We start from the raw sequence: 23,480 nt of genomic DNA, 5'->3' as shown, positions 1-23,480 counted from the left end.
ATATATATATATATATATATATATATATATATATGAATGTATATAGATATATTTCTTTATTTGTACTGTATACATTGAAAAGTTAAAACACGATACTGATCTTACCGATCGCTTTTCCCCGATAATTCCTTATTTCATGAAGTGTGTTCTCCTTTGTATGAATTATCTGGTTGAACATGTTAGCCCTTGAGATTTTGGACGGTGTATACAATCTCGGTCAGTTGGTTTTGCCAATATGATTGCGCTCAAATAAAACATAATAAAAGTCGATATACAGTACTTCGAAGAATTTCAAATTAATCAAACGTTGAGAAACGCCTTTTACCTCAACAGCTGGAATCTTTTTAAGTAAAATATTTCGGTTTGATTGAAAATGGCAAAGGAATCGCGCATGGCTGCTTCCTTGTTTACCATTTCAGCAGCGAGGGACCCGGCTGTCGTGGAGCGTGTCACAAGAGCGGCTGTTACCGGCCGAGATGGTACTCCAACCGCGTGCAGTCTTAAGTCGCGCGTGTTCTCAACTGAGGAAGTTGTGCAAGTTTTATGTTTATGAATGTTCAGGAATCCTTTTGAAGACCATTAATGTTTTTATTACACCGAACAGAAATCCAACCTACAAAGCTTTGCTTAAGAATATTGTACAAAATTCTATGTGAAGTGTAATTGATGGTTCAGTGTCAGTATTTCATGATTATTTCTTTTCGTAACAAAGCTTTGCTTAAGAATATTGTACAAAATTCTATGTGAAGTGTAATTGATGGTTCAGTGTCAGTATTTCATGATTATACACCGCCAAAAAGTATGAGCTGGAATGCGTTCATCATTAAATTCGGAGACAAATGTTTATAGCGCAATCAAAAGGAAGCATAAATAAGAAATTTTAATGGTAAAGAAATGATGACAAACCTCTCGATTCTACACACACACACACACACACACACACACACACACACACACACACACACACACACACACACACACACACACACACACACACACACACACACACACACACACACACACACACACACACACACACACACTATATATATATATACGCACACATTTCTTTTACAAATTCAAATACAACAAGTGGTGCCAGGCACAACAAATCCCACCCATTTAAGGCATAAAGTTATTTTGGGGATCAAATTAAAATTTGATGCATCCTTAACCTGAATGTTGATTATAAGGAATATTTTAGTCTTAGTTTGAATCAATTAAACCATTTTTGATGAAGTTATGAGCGAAAAACGATTTTGACCTTTTTGTGACCTGACCTTGACCTTTGACCTAATTGGACCCAAAAATTAATGGGATCGTCCGAGGTTCATTACCCACCTGTGGATACAATTTGACAGTGTTTGAGCCAGCCGTTTTCCCGTAAAGTTGTATTTTCGTAACCATTTTTTAGTTTTAATGGAAAATTTGTAAATTTGACCGATGACCATGACCCCCAAAACGTCGGACCCTACCGATCTTCACAAATATGCATTTTTCACTATAGGAATGGGTAGTATTACAAGTGAGAAATAGAATAAGGTTCCCTCTAAGCTCAGTTTGAAGTAAATCAGATCATTTTTGACGAAGTTATGAGCGAAAAAACGATTTTGATCTTTTTGTGACCTTGACCTGACCTTTGATCCAATTGGACCCAAAAGTTAATGGTGTCGTCCAAGGTTCATTGCCCACCTGTGGATTAAATTTGAGTGTTTGCTAAAGCCGTTTTGCCATAAAGTTTTTTAACAGACAGAGACAAATGAAAAATCGTGCTTAGCACGACACTTGGCGAATTAGTTGACCTTTTCGTGTGGTGGTCCAAGCTGTAATGTCATGGAATGTGTAGTGTTTATTTGTTCGTACATTAACAAAATGACGCGACGTCATAAATAACAATTATCAGGCGCGCGTTGTCATGGTAACGGCAGCAGATTGAAAATTTTCACAACTCATTTAAAGCCACCATGTGACATTCAACAACTTATCATCGGTGCTTTTTGCCTTCATTCTGATCGTAGAAAATATTTGAAAATACCTAGGAACATTGCTTTTCAACCAGCTTTACGATCCCGTTATCAGGCTTGAAATATACTGAAATGCAGAAGAAACTTACCACTTGTTTGAAATGTAATAAAATTGTAACAGTTCAAAATAAAACAAACAAACAATTGCTAATTGAAACATTGGCATTTTATTGATGACATGTCAAGTTTTTGACCAAGATACACCATCTCATAAGGTTGTTCTGCAGTACAGAACAGCACAGGGTGCAATGTCAGTCCCCTTTCAATAGTGTGTGTGGCCACCATTGTTTTGGATACAGGCAGTGCATCGTCGGCGCATACTGCCTACCAGTCTTTGGATGGAATGCTGCTGGATTCTGTCCCACTCAGTCCTCAATGTTTGAAGCCATCTGACTTAGGACCATCTGCCTGTCCTGCCTTGCAGTGGTGACTCTTGGCCTCCCTGATCGAGGTCTGTCATCTGCAGAGTTGTGGAGTGTGTCTCTGTCCACCAGGGCCAATATCGTCTGGTGTGAACAGCCAAGGCAACGTGCTCAATCTGCCTTGCAGTATGCCCAAGGCACACTGCCGTTGATCCCTTGACAATCGTGGCATGTTGATTGAAATGCCCATTTTGCACTGGACTTTTTAAAGCCAATATCAAGACATCACGTGCAGCTCATTAAAATGATCCCGTACCCCTTGGCTAATCACTGACAGTCAAAATGGCTGTTCAACAGCTGTGCTATGAAGTGACCATTGAAGATTCAAGTGACCATCCGTGACTGTTTTGTCTGACAGTGAGGACACTATTGTCCACAAATAAGTTCACACATTTACTACATGCAGTGTTATTGTTGATATTTGAAGGTTTAAAATGTGGTAAGTTTCTTTTGCATTTCAGTATATGTTGTAAAACAAAAATATGTATTTTATATGTGTGTTTTTCATGTTTTGGGTGACCCTGACCTTGACCTTGGGTCAATTTCGATCAAACTTTGTACACATGTTAATTTAAACATGCATAAATAGACAGTATAAGTTTCAATATAATAAGTGCAAAACTGTTTGAGAAATAGGCATGTGTAATTCACAAAATTACCCATTGGTCTATAATGGGCGATAATATAAAGTGATGCAGAATCCAGATCCTGACCTTGAACATCACCAAAAGTCAGATATCTTTTTGCACTGTGAATTTTTATCAGCTGTTAAAATTTCATCCAAATCGGTTAAGAATTGTGACCTGTAGAACGAATATAATATTTTTTAAATCACGCCAATAGCTAAAAACTTTGACGTCATACGCTTGCGAAAACTGTGCATAATTTGTGCTAACATGCATTTTAAAACATTTAGATATTCCATTGAAGTTTGTTTTGGCGTCAACCGGAAGTCGCTACGACTTCCCGTTACTGAGTTATGTTCAAAAGCTTGTTTTCACCTTTTTTTCACGTAACGTCGTGACGTTAAGTGCGATTATGACGTGATTTGATCCCAGACTATTTCAGCAAGATTGGCTATCACGTGTTAAAATTTGAGAACGATTGCTTCAGCAGTTTCGGCTGCACACAAGCGTAAATATTTTTTTTAAATGACGTCAATAGGCAAAACTTTGACGTCATATGCTTGCGAAAACTATGCGTAATTTGTAATAAGATGCATTTAGTAATCATTTAGATATTTGAATGAAGTTTAATTTGGCGTCAACCGAAAGTCGCTACGACTTCCGGTCACTGAGTTATATCCAAAAATGTGTTTTCACGTTGTGTGACTGTCACGTCGTGACGTTTAGTCCGATTAAGACGGGGTTTGGACGCGGACCGTCTCACGTGGATTGCCTATCAGGTGTAAAAATTTAAGAACGACTGGTCCAGCCATTTAGGCTGTAGACAACCGGACAACAAACAAACCAACAAACGGAACAGACCAACATACTTTACAAAATCGAAGATTTCGCTAAGTAACAAACACACCGGACGATTACAATATCCCGCTCCCTCCCTCTGGGGGGGGGGGGCGGGATAATAAATCAAAAGACCAAAAATTTGAAATAAAAAAACCAAGTGTGTGTGTGTGTGTGTGTGTGTGTGTGTGTGTGTGTGTGTGTGTGTGTGTGTGTGTGTGTGTGTGTGTGTGTGTGTGTGTGTGTGTGTGTGTGTGTGTCCTCCATAACTCCAAAACCATTAACCCTAACAGCCTGAAACTTTGCAGGCAAACTAATAAAACTCCAAGAAAGTGCAAGAGTGAAAATTGGGTGTTTGGGCTAATTAAAACACCCCTTTTGAAGATAATTAACGGCTTCATTTAATTATATCCTTCATCAGGCAATCCTCGGCCACCTCACTATCTGGGGTCTTGAGTAATATCATGGATTACCTCCTTGAAGTCTGAAGCCGCCATGTTTTATGGCCTGCTCAACCATGCCTTGACTTGGAACAGGCCACAGCAATTTCTTCATGATAAAGTCTTCTTTTTTTTCCCCCACTTTCCTCACTCATCTTATCGAATGCCTGTTCACCATAGCTACAAATCGCTGGAGACATCGCTTTTGTAAGTACTATCGTTTTCAAATTTAAATATGCATTTCAATAAAATGTATATTATCAAAGCTTTTTGACTTCACGCCTCAGGATAAAACCGCAAGCAAATGAAGAAGAAGCACCAAACTCTCGTTTATAAAGTTACATTGTTATGTCCTCAGCATTGATAGGTTGAGAGAAAGAAAGGACGGGATTACCTGATTGGTGGAACCATAGAGCATCATGAATAAATGTGTAGGCAGAAATGAACCATGTAAGGAAATACAAGGAAATCTAACAGGTGGGGGCCATTCATCCCATCAAGCCTGCGTGAACACCATACCAATTTATCGACACAAGATCCAAGGAAGAAAGTACAAAAAAGTTTTTTAAATTAATGAAATAATTGTTTTTTGTTTTTTGTTGTTGTTTTTTAGTATTTGTATTTTTATTCTTGCCCTCGGGAGAGGGGTCATGGGCTTAGTTAAGAGCACACATCAACCACACAACCCCCCTTGATAAGACTCCCACCAACAGCACTCCCTTCACATGCACACAATCACCCATCAATGCTCAAACTCCCTAAAAGTCTTGTCAATATCTCTATTCCCCTCTATCTCCATAACGTCCAGGTACCTATCAAATTACAATTTAAACTTATCTACTTTTTCTGCTGCCACTACCTTTCCAGGGAGGCCATTCCATACATTAACTACTCTCTGAGTGAAAGTCCCCTGTCTTACTACCGTCTTAACTCTCTTCTTCTTTACTCTCAGGCTATGGCCCCCTGGTCCTATTACTGTCCACTCTGTTGAATAATTCATCTGCACTTATTTTATCGATACCTATCATTATCTTAAAAATATCTCCATCATATGTCCTCGTAATGTCCTTCTTTCTAGTGTATAAAGCCCTGTCTCCTTCAGCCGTTCCTCATAGCTGAGTCTAGCTCGGCCCGGAATCAATCTCGTAGCCCTGTGTTGAACCCTCTCTATGGCATCTATGTCCTTCCTAAAGGCCCGGTCACACCTTGACGTTTTAGCCAACGTATGCCGATTTTTGAAATTTTTTTCTAAAACGCTGGCACACGTTGAATACGTTATGGGTAAGTTTTGATAACATTGAGAGCACGCTGAAAAACACTGCCATACGTCGTTGTACGCTGGCTTTAAACGTTGTACTTTTTGGTTGTTCTCAAATTTTTTTCATGCTTGAAATTTCACGACGTATGCCGGCGTATGACTCACACGTTCCGCTATGCTGGCCATAAGTTGTATGCACGGTCTGCAATCGTTGACAGACGTCAACACATGCTACTTGTAAGTTAATCATAAGTTGAGACACGCCGAGATAATGTTTAGCGTACCCGAAACTTATTTCGAACCTACGATTAACGTGTTGTTGGCACGTTACGCGATCGTTGCCACACATCGACAGACGTTACTTTTAAGTTACTCATAGGCTGAAAGACGTCGGTATAATGGATCGTCCTTGCGTCAGCGTCCACGGCCACGGCCAGGACACTTATTTGCAGCATTCTTCAAACTTTTCTTCGGCATGACGAGGATGTTCACACTTCGATGTCTAGCTTGGCTATGATTCCAATTGTCCATCGGCAGCGTCTATTTAAAATAGTCGAGTTTGAGCGTTTTAACACGTTCCGAAGAAACGCTTCAAATTTCAAAACATCAGCGTCAAAAAACAAAGGCGAGTGACAGCAATTTAAATCGTTCATTGTAAACAATGAAAATAGCTGAGTGGTTCCGTTTAAAAGTCGTTGAGTGTAAAAAAAATCGAATTGTTGAGCGCAAGCGTCTACTTTCAATAGTGGAGATGCAGCCATTTAAATCGTTGAGTGGCAGCCTATGAATAGCAAACCCTACGTCACCGGCAAAGATAAACTGCCGCACGATATGGATAAGTTAGGCTATCGTTGGGCATAGTTTGTGAACTCCAGCTACACGATAATTATTCGTTGGTATATCGTATCTATAAGTAATCAAAGCACTCTATGCACATTATTAGTTCATTGTGCATTTGTCCAACCCGTTATGAATAGACCTAAATCGTAAAAACAAGCTATAGCTCATTGTTGAAAAAGCCCCATAAAAAATTAGCCGCGAAGAACTTCGAACAATGGTGAAAAGATGTCTCCTACCCGTGGACACGCGGACGCAAGGACGATCCATCATAACCCACACCCTCCCCCTCACACTCACCTACTACTGCCAACATGAACAAACTACTACTAATACTAATACTAATACTGATACTGATACTGCTGACATGGACATCGACTCAAAAAGGACTCGAAAACACTGTTGGGTTCCCCTTTTATGAGCAGCATTTTTATTTACCAATTCCCAAAACCGCGGGGAACACGTCTTTATATGGCAGTTGTAAGCTAGAAACACGTTCATTTTTTTTTTTTGTCGACCGGAAGACGTCATTGGAATACGTCTACATACGTCGATGTGTGTTGGGACTACGTAAAGAATTGGTTCAAAGCACGTCAAACATAAGTTAGAAATAAGTTTCGCGTAAAAAAGACATTACCGCGACATGTTTCGACTTATGAGTAGCTTATAAGTAGCCTTTGTGGACGTGTGTAAGCGTCCACATATCGTGTGTAAAACTTATCCCCATCGCATGCGGAACGTGTGTCATACGCCGAGTACGTCCAAAAATTTTGAACATGTTTAAAATTTCTTGACGTACTCTACTTACTACGACGTAAGATAGCGTACTTTAGCGTTATAGTCACGTATACCAAACTTACTCATACCGTATTTGACGTGCCCCAACGTTTTAGACACATTTTTCTTGGGTCGGCATACGCTGGCAAGATCGGCAAGGTGTGACCGCGATGTTGTCACTTCCATTTCTACGGCAGTTATGATTCGAATCGTTGTGCGTCAGCCTTTTAATAGGCTACGTCACGACATCGTCGGCGATGCGTGCAACGCGCTATGCCTAAGTTAGACTATCGTTGGGCATCGGTTGTGTAGGCCGACAACAGGTTCAGCATTCGTTGGTATAAGTTATCTATAACACAACGAAACGTTTTGTGTCAGTTACCAATGCGTTATACATAAGACCAAGTCGCTATGAACACGTCCGAATCTTTAAAAAAAAACATCAAAAGTTCAACGTAAGCCAGCGTTTTACATACATTTTAATACGTTGCCATCGCTGGCTAAAACGTCAAGGTGTGACCGGGCCTTTAACTGTGGTGTCCAGAACTGCACACAATATTCTAAATGTGGCCCTCACTAAATTCCTGTACAATGTCAACACCACCTCTTTTGATTTATAGATGATCCCCCTCCAAATACAACCTAAGACCCTATTTGCTTTATCTATAGCTGCCTGGCATTGTGCTGCCTGCTTACCTCCTGTATCTATTACCACCCCCAGATCCTTCTCCTGTATGACATGCTCCAAAATTAACCCTTGCATCCTGTAATCTCTATTTTCATTGTTCTTTCCCATCCCCAACACCTTACACTTGTTCAGGTTAAATTCCATCTGCCAAGCTTTTGCTCAATCTATTCAAGAATGAATACTTTCCTGTATCTGATCGCCACCCCCTCTGGTATCCACCTCACCTCCAAGCTTTGTGTGATCTGCAAATTTTGAAAGCTTACTCTTTACCCCATACCGTTGATGTGAATAATGAAGAGTAATGGTACCGAGTACTGATCCCTGAGGTACCCGGCTCCTTACATCCTCCCAGCAAGACATCCCACTCACAGCCACTCTTTGCTTCCTATAATTAAGCCAGTTTGCAATCCATTTAGCTACCTGACCAGCGACTCCACAAGCCCTCACTTTGGCTGACAACCTCCGATGTGGTACCTTATCAAATGTCTTCTTAAAACCTAGATATACTGTGTCCACTGCCTTTCCATCATCCACCCTATCAGACACTGCCTCAAGGAACTCGAAAGGATTTGTTAAACAGGAACTACCTTTGGTAAACCCATGCTGACTACCTTTAATTAGTTTGTATTTGTTTAAATGGTTCCTCATCCGGTCCTTAATTAATGTCTCCACCACCTTCCCTACAACTGAAGTCAAACTAACAGGTCTCTCATTCCCCAATTCTTCTCTAGATCCTTTCTTAAATGATGGTGTTACATTTGCCACTCTCCAATCCTCCGGTACCTGTCCTGACTCCAGTGAGCTATTAAAAAATATCCGTTAACATCTCGCTTACCTGCTCAGCCACCTCCATCAACACTCTCGGTTGCATACTATATGGACCCGGAGCCTTATCTTCTCTTCGATTACCGAGCTGTTCCTTTACTTCCTCCACTCCAAATTGGATCTTCTGTAAAAGCCCTTCCTCACCTCCTTGATAAATACTCTCAGCTATTACCAATTCTCCTGACTGTTCTTGTATAAATTTGAAGAACAATACCTGTTTAATAAGCCTGCCATTTCACTTTCATCACTAACCACTCTCCCAGTGCTATTCCTCAATGGGCCCACACTGATCCTAACCTGTTATTTTTCCCTGATATACTTAATGAAAGCCTTGCTATTATGTTTAACTAGCTGAAGTACCCAGTAATACCCAGGAAATTTGCCCTATTTTCCTCTGGCTAGCTAGACAGGCATTAGTTGTATGGAGAAAATTAAGAAGGCTTCTTTTATTCCTCAGATTTATGGAAGGAAGGCTTTATGCTGCCGTAATCCTCAGAGAGGTCATAGTTGAAGGCGGCCTTGAGCCACTCAATGTTTCTAGCAGCAGCGGCAACTGTCCTTGATGTGCTGCCAAAACCCGGACCAAGAAAGCTGGAACGTAAGTTTTGTGCTTTTCTCACCCGGCGGTGTGATGCTCTATTTGCAGTTTGGCCACGCTCTCTCTCTGCAGCCGACTCTGCTTGCCTGGCTCGTTCATGAGCAGATATATCAACAGTAAGACGTGTGTGTGTCTCTGTCTCTCTGTCTCTCTCTCTCCCCCCCCCCCCCACACTTGCCTGGCTCTTTCATGAGCAGATCTCTCAGCAGTTCCCTGTTGCCATGCACGTGCAGTTCGAGAATTCAAATAACAGGAGGAGAATGTGTATGTTTAAAAAGTCAACGAATATGAACATTTTGTATTTCAAAAAACCCGAGTGTTTTTAACCATGAAGCCTTTTGTTACGATTAATATGCCGGCGCACTATTCGAAAGCCTTTTTTTATTTAATGGAAATTTTATTATTATTTTTTTTTATATATATATCTTTTTTTCATTTTTATGGAAAGCCACTTAGCACATCCTGAAGCTGAATGTTAGGTCGATATGTCTGTAAAGTTTCATCAACATCGGTTCACTGGTCTAGGAGCTTATTGGTTACAAACAAACAGACAGACAGACAGAAGGACTGCCATTTATATAGTAGATATTCTTATCCACGTCCTTCTCGTACTCTTGGCTTGCCGAGTTATTTTCTTAACTTGCCTCTGTTTACTTTGATAGTGATATAAATCTAACTCCAGTCCTGTTATTTTAAACCTAATAAATGCCTTCTGCTTCTTCTTAATAGCATTCCTTATCTCATGGCTCATCCACCCTGGTCTCTTTCTGCTTCTAGTTTTACACCTCATTGGAATGTATGTACTCTGCACTCTACACATTTGGTCCTTGAAGGTTTCCCATTTCTCTGATGCTGATTGTCCTGTTGTTGGAGTCTCCCAATCTCCATCGCCCAACTCTTCTCATACCCTCAAAGTTTGCCTTCCTGAAATCTAATAGCCTTACCCTACTATCCTGAACTCTAACCCTGAACAGAATCTTTGCACAATGTTCTGGTCACTTGCTCCGAAATGCTCCCCGACCTCCACCTCCTCCACCATATTGGGATCATTACTTTCAAGGAGGTCGAACACTGCACTCCCCCTCGTGGGCTTATCTACAAACTGGGTTAAAAAGCAATCTTGGAATAAAACGAGGAAATCCTCATCTGCTCTGCCCTTTCCCTATTCCCAGACCCAATCTATCCCTGGCAAGTTAAAATCCCCCTCAATCAGTTCACTTCCCTGACCACATGCCCTTTTGAATTCTTCACGTACTCCTCCTTCCTCCTCTTCCTTCACACCCGGAGCCTTATAAAAGCATCTACCAGTATCTTACTGTTTTTGGAATCCCTAATCTCCACCCATACAGAATCCTCAACATTTATTCCTTCCTTAGTGTCACCCCTTTCTCTTGATGCAATGCTGTCCTTTACCCAGATTGCTCCTCCTCCTCTTCTCTCCTTCCCATCGCTCCGATACACCTTGAAGCCTTCCAATCCTGTCCTCCAGTTACTCTCCTCCTTAAACCATGTCTCACTCACTGCAACTATATCGAACTTCTCGCTATCTACTTTGGCTTCAGAGTATCAACATGAATAATGAATACCATCATGAATCATCATGAAGCTTCAACCATCATGAATAATGATGAGGCAGAGATGAATCACCAGCAGAAACATAATGCTAATGAGCTGAGGGCTAGTTGGAGGGGGAGGGAAGATTTTCATGATGCCTCAACTGACTGTGGTACAGTTGTCACACATTCAAGCCTTCATAGTCAAAATATAAATAAAGTTCGGACAAATTCATTCTGTCTACAACGAATAGTATTGGTTGACCTAATGAATGTGACCTCCATTGCATGAAGGTGAGCGAAACTGCATCCTCGACTCAGGATTTTAAACCTGCCAATACAATATTGCTCTGCACATTGAGGATTATTCAGTAAATCGTAACCAATTGCAGAGGTACAGGGAATAGTTGTCGTACTATGTACATTCTTACAAGCCCAAGTTAGTTGTCTCTGTTCGGTTGACTGACCCCGTCTGGTTCCCAAAGGAACGTGCTGTTCAATGTGACCCTTCAATCTCAAAGATGTGTGGCCCACAAACCTAGCATCACACTGGCACTGAAATTCAAAAATAATCTACTCAGATGAGAGGCGAGCAGAACATGTTTTTGGGCTGACGGAGGCAACCGGGAGGTGGTGAAAATCACTCGTGGTTAAACAGCAAAGTAAGAATGGGACTCTGTCTGTTTGACGTGCTTTTCAAACCGTTGAGACGCTTTGCCTTTCCAAGGTAGACGTAGGTATACAGGACATTTACCAGGTCAGATTACAGGATTCTTTGGTGGGTTCAGGAATGTGTAAATATATATATATATATATATATATATATATATATATATATATATATATATATATATGTGTATATGTATATGTATATATATGTATGTATATGTATATATATATGTATATGTATATGTATATGTATATATATATGTATATATATGTATATATATATATGTATATGTATATATATATATATATATATGTCTATATATATATATATATATTGTTGTGGTTACCAAATTCGCAAACCACCATTCAGGTCCCTTAGGTGAGATATCTCGGTAAGTATATGTGTAGTTAGGCCCAAACCCGTTGTCTAGTGGGAATACATGTCATTTATGCGTGCTGCGACTCTTCAGGATAGCCGTTTTTCTTTTACTATCTTTATTTTGGACCAACCGCCATTGTTACCACCACCAACCACAACATCAACCACCCACCGCGGCGCCGCTTCACGTCACACCTCGCAACCGTCGCATCGCCACCGTTCTTGCGCTGCTTGGGGTGCCGGTGTTGGACTCGTGCAGGGCGCGCGCCGAACAGCGTGTACAAAACCACGGATTTTCCACTTCAAAAAACGGATCAAAAACGACACACGCCCACTTTTGTTCCGTCCAATCGGTGAGCGAGGGGCGATTTGGCCCCGCCTCCAGGGCGTTGGAGGGCGATCGCTATATGCAAATTTATGGATCAAAAAGCATTCACGCCCACTTTTTCTCGGGCCAATGGGGAGCGAGGTGAAAGGTCGAAGGGAGGGGGTCAAAGATGAGAGAGCGAAGCCACGGGGCTTATATAAGCGACCGCGTTCGTCAGTCAAGTGAATGAGAGAGTTAAGACTTCGCAGTCGGTGGAGTTGGGAAGAAGAGAATAAGGAGTTAAGACTTTGCGGGCGGTGGAGTTGGGAAGAAGAAGCAAGAAGGAGTTGGTCGTCGTCGTGTGCGTTGGAGTCGGAGAAAAGGGGACGGAGCTGTGGAGAGGCGGCGAGGGCAGACGAGGGGGTGCTCGCATCGTGCAGGGAGCTGCACACCAGGGAGGCCGACGGCGCGACCTGGCCGAGGTGGAGACGCTCGTCGCGGGACTCGAGGCAGAGTAGAAATCCTCTATACCCCGAGCATCAGCAACCCCCTCCTGTTTCCCCCCGCGCTGAGATAGTGCGACCAAGGGGGCCCCTTTCCCACCCCCTACCAGACACTGCCCGCGAGGCCCGCGGAGTTGAGGCACCATCGCCGCTCCGCGTCTCACCACCAGACGGGTAGGCCCGACCCGGTCTCGGCCTCAGGCCCGCCTCATCTTTGAGGGTTCTCTTTTCTTTTGTTTTGGGAATGTGTGTTGTCGGCGCCGTCTGTGAAGTAAAATTGTATAAGTGTTGCCGTGTGCTCGCGTAATCGGTATTAGATCTGCATTGTCGCATTTGCTTTTTGTGTAAAATAGCATTGTGTTTCTTTTTCTTTTCTATGTGCTTTTGGTGGAATTGAATATGTGTGCTTTCCGTTCATCGCGAATAAATGTGCTTTGTGTTGAACTGTTTCCCGCTTCGCTTCGTCATTTCTTTCATTGAATCCTCATCTTGCTTCACGTAAAGGGTTGGTAGTGGGCTGAATACGCCCGATAATTAATCGAACCGTCGAGGCCGACGATAACACCGCTCGGTTATCCCGATAGTACGGAACGGGTCGCTTAAGTGGCCCGTGTCCGAAGTCGACCTGCGGCGAGGTGCGATCGCCCGGTCTACCCTCCGTGTGGGTACTTAGGTAGGTCGAATTTGGCGAGCAACCCTATCCCACGCGGGGGCTGATTGGCTCGATCGCGGTGAGACCGAAAGGTTCACCCGTGACTGGTTCCCGGCGTTAGTCCGAGAGGGTCACGACTGGATTGTCCGTCCGGTGGGCGACGTGCCGCGATTCGAGTTACGTGGCCGTCAGCACGCCGGCGGGCGCGAATCTGTAACACTGGTGTCAGGTCGTGCGATACAAATCCATCGCCCTCCTCGCGGCACTGGTATTGGAGAACGGGACAACGGGCTCTCCTGTCTCCAGCGAAATTCACGGGAATCGGTCCAGGGGTGAGAGAAGCGACCCCCGATTCCCTCCAAATTACGAGCGAGCTAAATTAACCCTTCACGAGAAGCAAGATGGCGTCTCAAGGCGAGCGGGAGCCGGGGGTATTAGAAATGGATGTAGAATGTGTAGAATCCATGGCTCAGGATGGAATCCCCGTGCAGGAAATGTTGATTGTGCAGGAACACGGACTCGCCCAACTGAACCCAGAGCCCGAAATGGGTGCGGCAGCGGCCGCGGTGTATGACACCTCCCCTCCCCCTCTCCACCAAAACCCTTCCCCAACCCCTGCCGAAACGGCTCACCCAAGCGCACCCGACATGGCCCAGCGATGCGCCATGCTGGCGGAAATGACAGCGAACATGATCAAGCAAATGAACGAAAAAATGGATACATACACAAATGAAATGATAAACGAAATAAAAAGCATGAACGAAAAGATCGATGCGAGTACACAGCAAATGAAGGAAGAAACGAAAAAACTGCGGGGTGAGACGCAGAACATGGGCCGATGCCTGCAGGCGGGCATGAAGGCCGTGACCAGGGAGATAGGAATGGCGACTCCACGTGTGGAAGCAAACGAGCTGGAAGGGGGTGCAACGGCTGACAGGCCCGCGGTGGAGGCGGGTAAAAAAATAATTCGGGGGGCGTGTTGGGCGAGGGTCGTGACAGAGGAATCGACGGTGACCAAGAGGGAAAAATTAAATGGGGAGACCAAAACGTGTGAGACGAGACACGAGGTGACGACGACAGAAACTTATAAATGTATAGAGACACGGGAGACAGAAAAAATAGAGGAGAGACAACACGATGAAGACGGGGTAAGTGACGCGCACACACACACGGAGGTAGTGGAGGATAATGGGGGTGAGCTCGCGGAGCGTGCAGGGACCCGGTGCAAGCAGCTGGATGGCCTCCTCCAGGAACGAGGGGAGGGAGTATGCCCCCTTGAGGCGAGTCACGACCAGGTGGGTTCGGTCGTGTTTTGCGAGGTTGAGGGGACGAGTGCTGTGGACGGGTGCACGGAGAGCTTGGGGGGTATAGAGGCCCCGGAGACCCTTGTGGGGACTCGAATCCCCAGTGTGGTTGTCCCTGTGTGTGTGGTGCAAGGTGTGAGTGCGTCCCCGTGTGTGGAAGCGACCCCGTGTGTGAGTGGTGTGGTGGCGATGGTGCCGGAGTACGTGCTTCCCAGCACGCCGTGTGTGGGTGAGGCACCGTGTGTGAGTGAGGCCGTGTGTGTGGATGAAACGGCCAGTGTGGATGAGGAACCGCGGTTGAGTTCCCCCGCGTGTGTGAGTGAGGCACGGTGTGTGAGTGAGGCACCGCGGGTGAGTGCCCCCGCGCGAGTGAATGGAGCACCACGTGTGAGTGGTATGGGTTATGCAAGGGAGACCGTGTGTGTGAGAGAGCGGTATGTAAGGGAGATGTCGGTTGGCATGCGGGAGCACGCAGCCGCGTCTCCCGGTGTGAATGTGATGGAGTGGACTGTGTGCGTCGTAACACGCAGGTATGCGTGTGTGGAATGGAGACGACGACGGCGACAGAGGAGAGAAAGCCGAGTAGCGGCTGTAGTTGTTTCGGGGACCGTGCCGGGTTCACCCAGCAGTGAGCACGCGGTCCGTGCTGTGCAACGCACGAGACCACCACGTGCTCGCTTGCGAGAGTGAAGTCCCGGTCCGGAAACGCACGCGGTGGATTTGCCGATCCCGCGGACGGACAAAGTTTAGGCAGGATAATGGATTTGGACCGGACGGGTTCTCCACGCGATCGTGTGTGTTTAGCTCCAACGGGCAAAGCACATGTGTTCGCGTGGGGAACACCTCGAGACGTGGGTCTTGTGTTTTTTTTTTATGCGCACGGTGACGCCATGGCTGCACGTGGGGTTGGAATCTGGCAGGAGGGGTATCTCTGCCGGATGGTACCGTCCAAGGAGGGACGAGGAACACGTGCAGCTGCATGACGTCACGGGCAGGTGCAAAGTGCGCGAGTTGCCGCGCTGGTGCTGCGCATGTAAAGAAAAAAAAAAAAAAAGCAAGCCTCACTTTCGGGTGCACAGGATTCCTGGGCAAGGGGTGGAAGACCCCCTTACCTGGGCACAGGATGGAAACTAGTTAGGGGGAAGGGTTAGCTTAGTTAGACCGACTTCATGGGGCAGGGGTAAGTCCTCATGGAGTCCGTGGAATGGATTAGTTAGAGGGATTGTAGCCAGATTTAGGATGGGAAAATGGGAAATGATTTTTGATGATTTGAGGACATGGACAGACTTGTGAATGTGTAGAGGGGACGTAGCTTAGCTACGTAGCGTTAAAAGGAACGTGCTGTAGTTTAAGGGACGACGTGGGAGCACGAGTTAGTTAGGGGATGCAGATAGAAGGATGGCAGAGTTCAGCGGTGAGTGTGTTGAAGAGTTGGTGAGTTGTGAGGTGAGTACATGTTGAGTGAGTGAGGCCAGCGGGTCTGTGTGAGTGGAGTGAATGGGGAATGCATGGTGCGATGAGTAATTGGGGGGAGGAGTGACTCCCGCCCAAGGGACCCCGGGGTCAGAGTAAAGTGAGTTAGGGGGTTAGTCAAATTGAAAAAATGGAGGTCGTTTTGTTGTTGGTGGGAAAGTAGGCTCGAGACCCATTTGGAGGGGTGCAGGAGCCCTGTTGACGGGCTTGGGAGCGTGGCTGCGAAAGGTGAGTATCGCTGAGTGGGTACCCCGGGCACCAGGCTAGTCGGCCGCGGTAGGCCAAGGGCCCATGGGGGGCCGGGATAGCGTAGTGGGCACGGGTGCGTCTGCTTGGTGCGGGGGCCCGGGGCGCCATTAGCCACGTGGGCAGTGTTGTGGGCAAGGGTGACCCTCGGAAAGGGGCCTGGGAAGCCAGCCTGCCACGTGTGCGTTTCAGGGGAGGTGCCATGGGGGGCACTCCCCGGTGTTAGGGAGCTGGTAGGCTCGGAGGCAGTGTAGTGCCCGGGGGTGCCATAGCGGGAGATTCGGCAGAGGGTCGTGCCTGCCAAAGGGAGCCACGTGTCCCAGCCAGGAGACCGTGTGAGGGCACGGAGAGAAAATTGGGGGGCGAGGCCCGAAATTGTGAGGACACCAACACAGGCGACGGGAATCTGGGTTGTTAGAACCAATAGTTTAAGCGAGAGGCGCTTGTTGAAAGCCCCGGGGTAGTTTAAGAGTTAATGGTTAGGGTAGATTAGGAGATGTACCCCTCCGCACCATCCATCCCCTCGCTGGCGTTGTGGGCCGCTGGACCCACTTTGTGTTATAGATCGCTGAACTCTGGGGAGACCATTCTGAGGCTTCGTTGGGCCTCGACACAGGACGCTAGCTCTCCCTTATTCCCCTCCGGGAAGGGAACGTAGGGGTTGGGAGTAGGCTAGGTGACAGGATAGGTTAGCCGAACAAGGACGATAAAGGGGGTTAGGGGACGATTTATAGTGGGGAAGTAAAAAAAATAAAAATAAAAAAGGAAATTAAAAATAAAAAAATAAGTTGGGGGCTAAATTGGGGTTTGACAAATTAAGGGAGTGGGTATGTACAGTGACAGGCAAAGGCGATAGGTGGGAGGGAGACAGGTAGGTAGGTCCGAGCCCGCCTTCCAAGTGGCCAGCACCACCGCACTCCCTCCACCAACCTCCACTGAACGGCAAAAGCTGGCCAGCTTCATCTGCTGGCTGTGTTGCTGCAAGGCCTCTGCCGGCCGGATCATCTGCTGGCTGTTTTTCTTCAAGGCCTGTGCCGGCCCACTTCATCGGCAGCTGTTGTGTTGCTGCAAGGCCTGTGCCGGCCGGATCATCTGCAGCTGTGGTACTTCAAGGCCTGTGCCGGCCAGTTCATCTGCCGGCTGTGTTTGCCTGCAACGGCCTTCTTCTGCGGGCTGAGTTTGCCTGCTGCCTTTGCCATGCCATGCCCACTGCCCACGTTCACCAGCCCCGTTCAATTTTTGCTTTGCCCCCCCCCCCTTGTTCATTTCCATGTGCGCCAGGATCCAGAAGGCAACAGTTTGCAAGCTGCGAGAACTGCCCTGTTGGCAGCTACAACACGGGCCTGCAGTGGCGGCCCGTGCACCGTGTTTGTGTTCATCCATCCATTCGTTGTGCTCATTGCGTGTGCCACTTGAGCTGGCACGGAGACTGCGTTTGTGCAGCCCATGCACCGTTGTGATTCACTGCATTCAGTTCAAACCATTCATCCATCCATTCGTTGTGTTCATTGCGTGTGCCACTTGAGCTGGCACGGAGACTGCATTTGTGCAGCCCATGCACCGTTGTGATTCACTGCATTCAGTTCAAACCATTCATCCATCCATTCGTTGTGTTCATTGCGTGTGCCACTTGAGCTGGCACGGAGATTGCGTTTGTGCAGCCCATGCACCGTTGTGGTTCACCGCGTTCAGTTCAAAAGGGAAGGCCTTGGACTGCGTGTGAGCAGCCAGCCACGTTCCCTGTCACCTGCATTATTTGAGTCAGAGACTGCATGCGAGCAGCCTGGCTCCCTGCTAACTGCTTTTCTTTTGCAGAGTTCAGTGATCCTGGGCCATGGTTTAGTGTAAAATTTGTAAGTTAAGGGTAAGATGTACTGTAAATATGAGTGCGCCCCCGGCATGTCTGTCCTAGCGCCGGCAATTTTATTTAAGTCGTCCGTGTGAGTGAGTTTGTTTAGGTAGTTACGCAGCCCTCAGGTTATTTATTTTGGGGACACGAATACCATGAATGTCGCACTCAGGGATCCGTAGGTAAAATGTACTAGGGGAAAACTACACATGATGGCACACGAGAATTTGACGACTCGGGACGAGTCTGTAAAAAGGGGAGGGGGTAGTGTTGTGGTTACCAAATTCGCAAACCACCATTCAGGTCCTTTAGGTGAGATATCTCGGTAAGTATATGTGTAGTTAGGCCCAAACCCGTTGTCTAGTGGGAATACATGTCATTTATGCGTGCTGCGACTCTTCAGGATAGCCGTTTTTCTTTTACTATCTTTATTTTGGACCAACCGCCATTGTTACCACCACCAACCACAACATCAACCACCCACCGCGGCGCCGCTTCACGTCACACCTCGCAACCGTCGCATCGCCACCGTTCTTGCGCTGCTTGGGGTGCCGGTGTTGGACTCGTGCAGGGCGCGCGCCGAACAGCGTGTACAAAACCACGGATTTTCCACTTCAAAAAACGGATCAAAAACGACACACGCCCACTTTTGTTCCGTCCAATCGGTGAGCGAGGGGCGATTTGGCCCCGCCTCCAGGGCGTTGGAGGGCGATTGCTATATGCAAATTTATGGATCAAAAAGCATTCACGCCCACTTTTTCTCGGGCCAATGGGGAGCGAGGTGAAAGGTCGAAGGGAGGGGGTCAAAGATGAGAGAGCGAAGCCACGGGGCTTATATAAGCGACCGCGTTCGTCAGTCAAGTAAATGAGAGAGTTAAGACTTCGCAGTCAGTGGAGTTGGGAAGAAGAGAATAAGGAGTTAAGACTTCGCGGGCGGTGGAGTTGGGAAGAAGAAGCAAGAAGGAGTTGGTCGTCGTCGTGTGCGTTGGAGTCGGAGCAAAGGGGACGGAGCTGTGGAGAGGCGGCGAGGGCAGACGAGGGGGTGCTCTCGTCGTGCAGGGAGCTGCACACCAGGGAGGCCGACGGCGCGACCTGGCCGAGGTGGAGACGCTCGTCGCGGGACTCTAGGCAGAGTAGAAATCCTCTATACCCCGAGCATCAGCAACCCCCTCCTGTTTCCCCCCGCGCTGAGATAGTGCGACCAAGGGGGCCCCTTTCCCACCCCCTACCAGACACTGCCCGCGAGGCCCGCGGAGTTGAGGCACCATCGCCGCTCCGCGTCTCATCACCAGACGGGTAGGCCCGACCCGGTCTCGGCCTCAGGCCCGCCTCATCTTTGAGGGTTCTCTTTTCTTTTGTTTTGGGAATGTGTGTTGTCGGCGCCGTCTGTGAAGTAAAATTGTATAAGTGTTGCCGTGTGCTCGCGTAATCGGTATTAGATCTGCATTGTCGCATTTGCTTTTTGTGTAAAATAGCATTGTGTTTCTTTTTCTTTTCTATGTGCTTTTGGTGGAATTGAATATGTGTGCTTTCCGTTCATCGCGAATAAATGTGCTTTGTGTTGAACTGTTTCCCGCTTCGCTTCGTCATTTCTTTCATTGAATCCTCATCTTGCTTCACGTAAAGGGTTGGTAGTGGGCTGAATACGCCCGATAATTAATCGAACCGTCGAGGCCGACGATAACACCGCTCGGTTATCCCGATAGTACGGAACGGGTCGCTTAAGTGGCCCGTGTCCAAAGTCGACCTGCGGCGAGGTGCAATCGCCCGGTCTACCCTCCGTGTGGGTACTTAGGTAGGTCGAATTTGGCGAGCAACCCTATCCCACGCGGGGGCTGATTGGCTCGATCGCGGTGAGACCGAAAGGTCCACCCGTGACTGGTTCCCGGCGTTAGTCCGAGAGGGTCACGACTGGATTGTCCGTCCGGTGGGCGACGTGCCGCGATTCGAGTTACGTGGCCGTCAGCACGCCGGCAGCCGCGAATCCGTAACAATATATATATATATATATATATATATATATATATATATATATATATATATATATATATATATATATATATATATATACATATATACATATATATATATATATATATATATACATATATACATATATATATATACATACATACATACATACATTATACATATATATATATATATATATATATATATATATATATATATATATATATATATATATATATATATATATATATATATACAGCTCTGGAAAAAAATAAGAGACCACTCCAAAAAAAATTTAAATCAGCATCGCCACATGTATGGCAGCCATTCCATTCCAGTGTCTGTTGAATTCCAACACAGGCACACCTCATTCTACTTAGTGAGGTACTGATTAGGTGATCACCTGAACCGAATCTTATTTAACAAGGAAAAGTATAAAAACCACTGCTGTGGTCATCACTATTCTCTTCCAATAGGACCAGCTGGATGGCAAAAACAATGCTAGAAGTACCTCAAAAGCAATTGGAATCAAAAAAATGACTATTGACCATGCCAAAAGAGTTGAAAAGAAAAGTTTTGAGTGAGGAAAAGAAGGGTTCAATTCTGGCTTTACTGGTAGCGGGATACAGTGAGCGTCACGTTGCTTCCATTCTTAAAATTTCAAAGACGGCGGTTCATAAGAACAAGGTCAAGCAGCAGACATTGGGAACAACAAAGCTACAGACTGGCAGAGGGCGAAAACGACTTTCCACTGACCGGGATGACCGCCAACTCATTCGAATGTCACTCAACAACCGAAGGATGACATCAAGTGACGTATAAAAAGAATGGCAAATGGCAGCTGGGGTGAAGTGCACGGTGAGGACGGTTCGAAACAGGCTGTTAGGGGCAGGGCTGAAGTCATACAAAGCTAGAAAAAGGCCCTTCATCAATGAGAAGTAAAGAAGAGCCAGGCTGATGTTTGTAAAAGACCATAAGGATTGGACCGTAGAGGACTGGAGTAAGGTCATCTTCTCTGATGAGTCCAATTTTCAGCTTTGCCCAACACCTGGTCGTCTAATGGTGAGACGGAGACCTGGAGAGGCCTACATGCCACAGTGTCTTGCACCCACTGTGAAATTTGGTGGAGGATCGGTGATGATCTGGCGGTGCTTCAGCAAGGCTGGAATCGGGCAGATTTGTCTTTGTGAAGGACTCATGAATCAAGCCACGTACAAGGTTGTCCTGGAAGAACACTTGCTTCCTTCTGCTCTGACAATGTTCCCCAACTCTGAGGATTGGTTTTTCAAGCAGGACAATGCTCCATGCCACACAGCCAGGTCAATCAAGGTGTGGATGGAGGACCATCAGATCAAGACCCTGTCATGGCCAGCCCAATCTACCTGAACCCCATTCAAAACCTCTGGAATGTGATCAACAGGAAGATGGATGGTCACAAGCCATCAAACAAAGCCAAGCTGCTTGAATTTTTGCGCCAGGAGTGGCATAAAGTCACCCAACAGCAATGTGAAAGAGTGGTGGAGAGCATGCCAAGACGCATGAAAGCTGTGATCGAAAATCAAGGTTATTCCTTCAAAATATTGACTTCTGAACTCTTCCCAAGTTAAACATTGGTATTGTGTTGTTTAAAAATGAATATGAACTTGTTTTGTTTATTATTCGAGGTCTGAAAACACTGAATCTTTGTTGTTATTTTGACCAGTTGTCATTTTCTGCAAATAAATGCTCAAAATGACAATATTTTTATTCGGAATTTGGGAGAAATGTTGTCAGTAGTTTATAGAATATAACAAAAATGTTCATTTTACTCAAACACATACCTACAAATAGTAAAACCAGAAAAACTGATAATTTTGCAGTGCTCTTCATTTTTTTCCAGAGCTGTGTATATATATATATATATATATATATATATATATATATATATATATATATATATATATATATATATATATATATATATATATATATATGATCTGTTCAGGATACCGATTATCATGAAGAATAGTCGTGATGGTCTCAATCTGTGGAGCAGATCTTTCTTGCTCGATTGACCAAGATACCAATCAATCCAATCTTGTATCATAAGGAACTGTAAGAGTCCCACCGAGTACACTGTCCAGGAAAAGGAGACCCGCCAGTTGCTTCTGTCAGTCCAAAAAGATGTTTTGCCCGCTTCTCATATGAGTAGATTATTTCTGAATTTCAGTGCCAGTGTGATGCTAGGTTTGTGGACCACACATCTTTGAGATTGAAGGATCACATTGAACAGCACGTTCCTTTGGGAACCAGACGGGGTCAGTCAACCGAACAAAGACAACTAACTCGGGCTTGTAAGAATGTACATAGTACGACAACTATTCCCTGTGCCTCTGCAATTGGTTACGATTTACTGAATAATACTCAGTGTGCAGAGCACTATTGTATTGGCTGGTTTAAAATTGCAGAGGCTGGTTTAAAAACCAAGTTGATTGACTCAGCGTGCCATTCTTCCAAGGTTGGTGAAATGAGTACCAGTGTACTGGTAATAGAGGGCACTTCATCAGCGGCACAGCCACGCCCCCAGAAAATGATGCAACCAGCAACCACGTGCTGTGCACAATAGATAGCTAGTACACAAAGCCGACAATATATGTTGATCTGACCATGACAAGCACAATGGTTAACAGTTGTGCAGTGTTTGAGCGTTCAAACCGATCAAGTAGGGAGAGGAATTCGTTTTTCTTACTCCCATTATTGGGCATGGGTCAAGGATAGAATACAAAAGGAGTGCTCAGTGGATGGCTCACCGAAGACGAGAGTGTTTTACACCATCGAAACACACTCAAATATGATCTCACCACCTCATATCAGATATTTTGGCATTTTTACGCCTCCACTGTCGAAGTCGTTGGAGGCATTATATTTTTGGCTTGTCTGTCGGTCCATGCATCTTTGCATTACCGCAATAACTTAAGAACGGCTGGAAGAATCCAAGTCAAACTAGAACGGGCACTCAGTAGAGCGCATACCTTCGCCAATGCTACATTTTGCCCCCCCCCCCCAGAAACCGTTGATTGTGAGGGTATTTAATCCCATCCCACATCTGCCATCTCATATGTGTTGTGATGGCTTAAAAACACAAAATTTCCTGCTGTTTGACACTGATTCACATACATTGTACAATTTCTGTATGAACTCCCTGAGTGTCAAGTCAATCTGATGACAACTGGTCACATTAAAAGAAATAAGTTCAGTGACAC

General features: G+C 45.6%; 1 protein-coding gene across 11 annotated transcripts in view; it reads left to right on the top strand.

Annotated features, from left to right (window-relative positions):
• The window catches only part of FTCDNL1 (formiminotransferase cyclodeaminase N-terminal like), a 121,335-nt gene that overhangs the window by 14,340 nt on the left and 83,515 nt on the right, over positions 1 to 23,480 (top strand). For 4 of the 11 annotated variants that reach the window (XM_085870918.1, XM_085870917.1, XM_085870920.1 and 1 more), the window contains exon 1: positions 324 to 479. The exons of 3 other annotated variants lie outside the window; for them this stretch is intronic. In XM_085870918.1, coding sequence (XP_085727044.1) covers positions 374 to 479 — 106 coding nt within the window. In that variant the 5' untranslated portion in view covers positions 324 to 373. Of the gene's footprint in view, positions 1 to 323; positions 480 to 9,191; positions 9,333 to 9,414; positions 9,449 to 23,480 lie in introns of those variants that run through there. 4 more of the 11 variants (XM_085870913.1, XM_085870916.1, XM_085870919.1 and 1 more) reach the window with 4 other exon arrangements.

The sequence above is a fragment of the Eptatretus burgeri genome, chromosome 2 (genome assembly GCF_056783735.1).
Source record: "Eptatretus burgeri isolate ZD-2024b chromosome 2, Ebu_testis_v1, whole genome shotgun sequence".
Taxonomy (NCBI): Eukaryota; Metazoa; Chordata; class Myxini; order Myxiniformes; family Myxinidae; genus Eptatretus; species Eptatretus burgeri.
The sequence above is the reverse complement of the archived record's forward strand: the minus strand, read 5'-3'. Positions and strand labels throughout refer to the sequence as shown.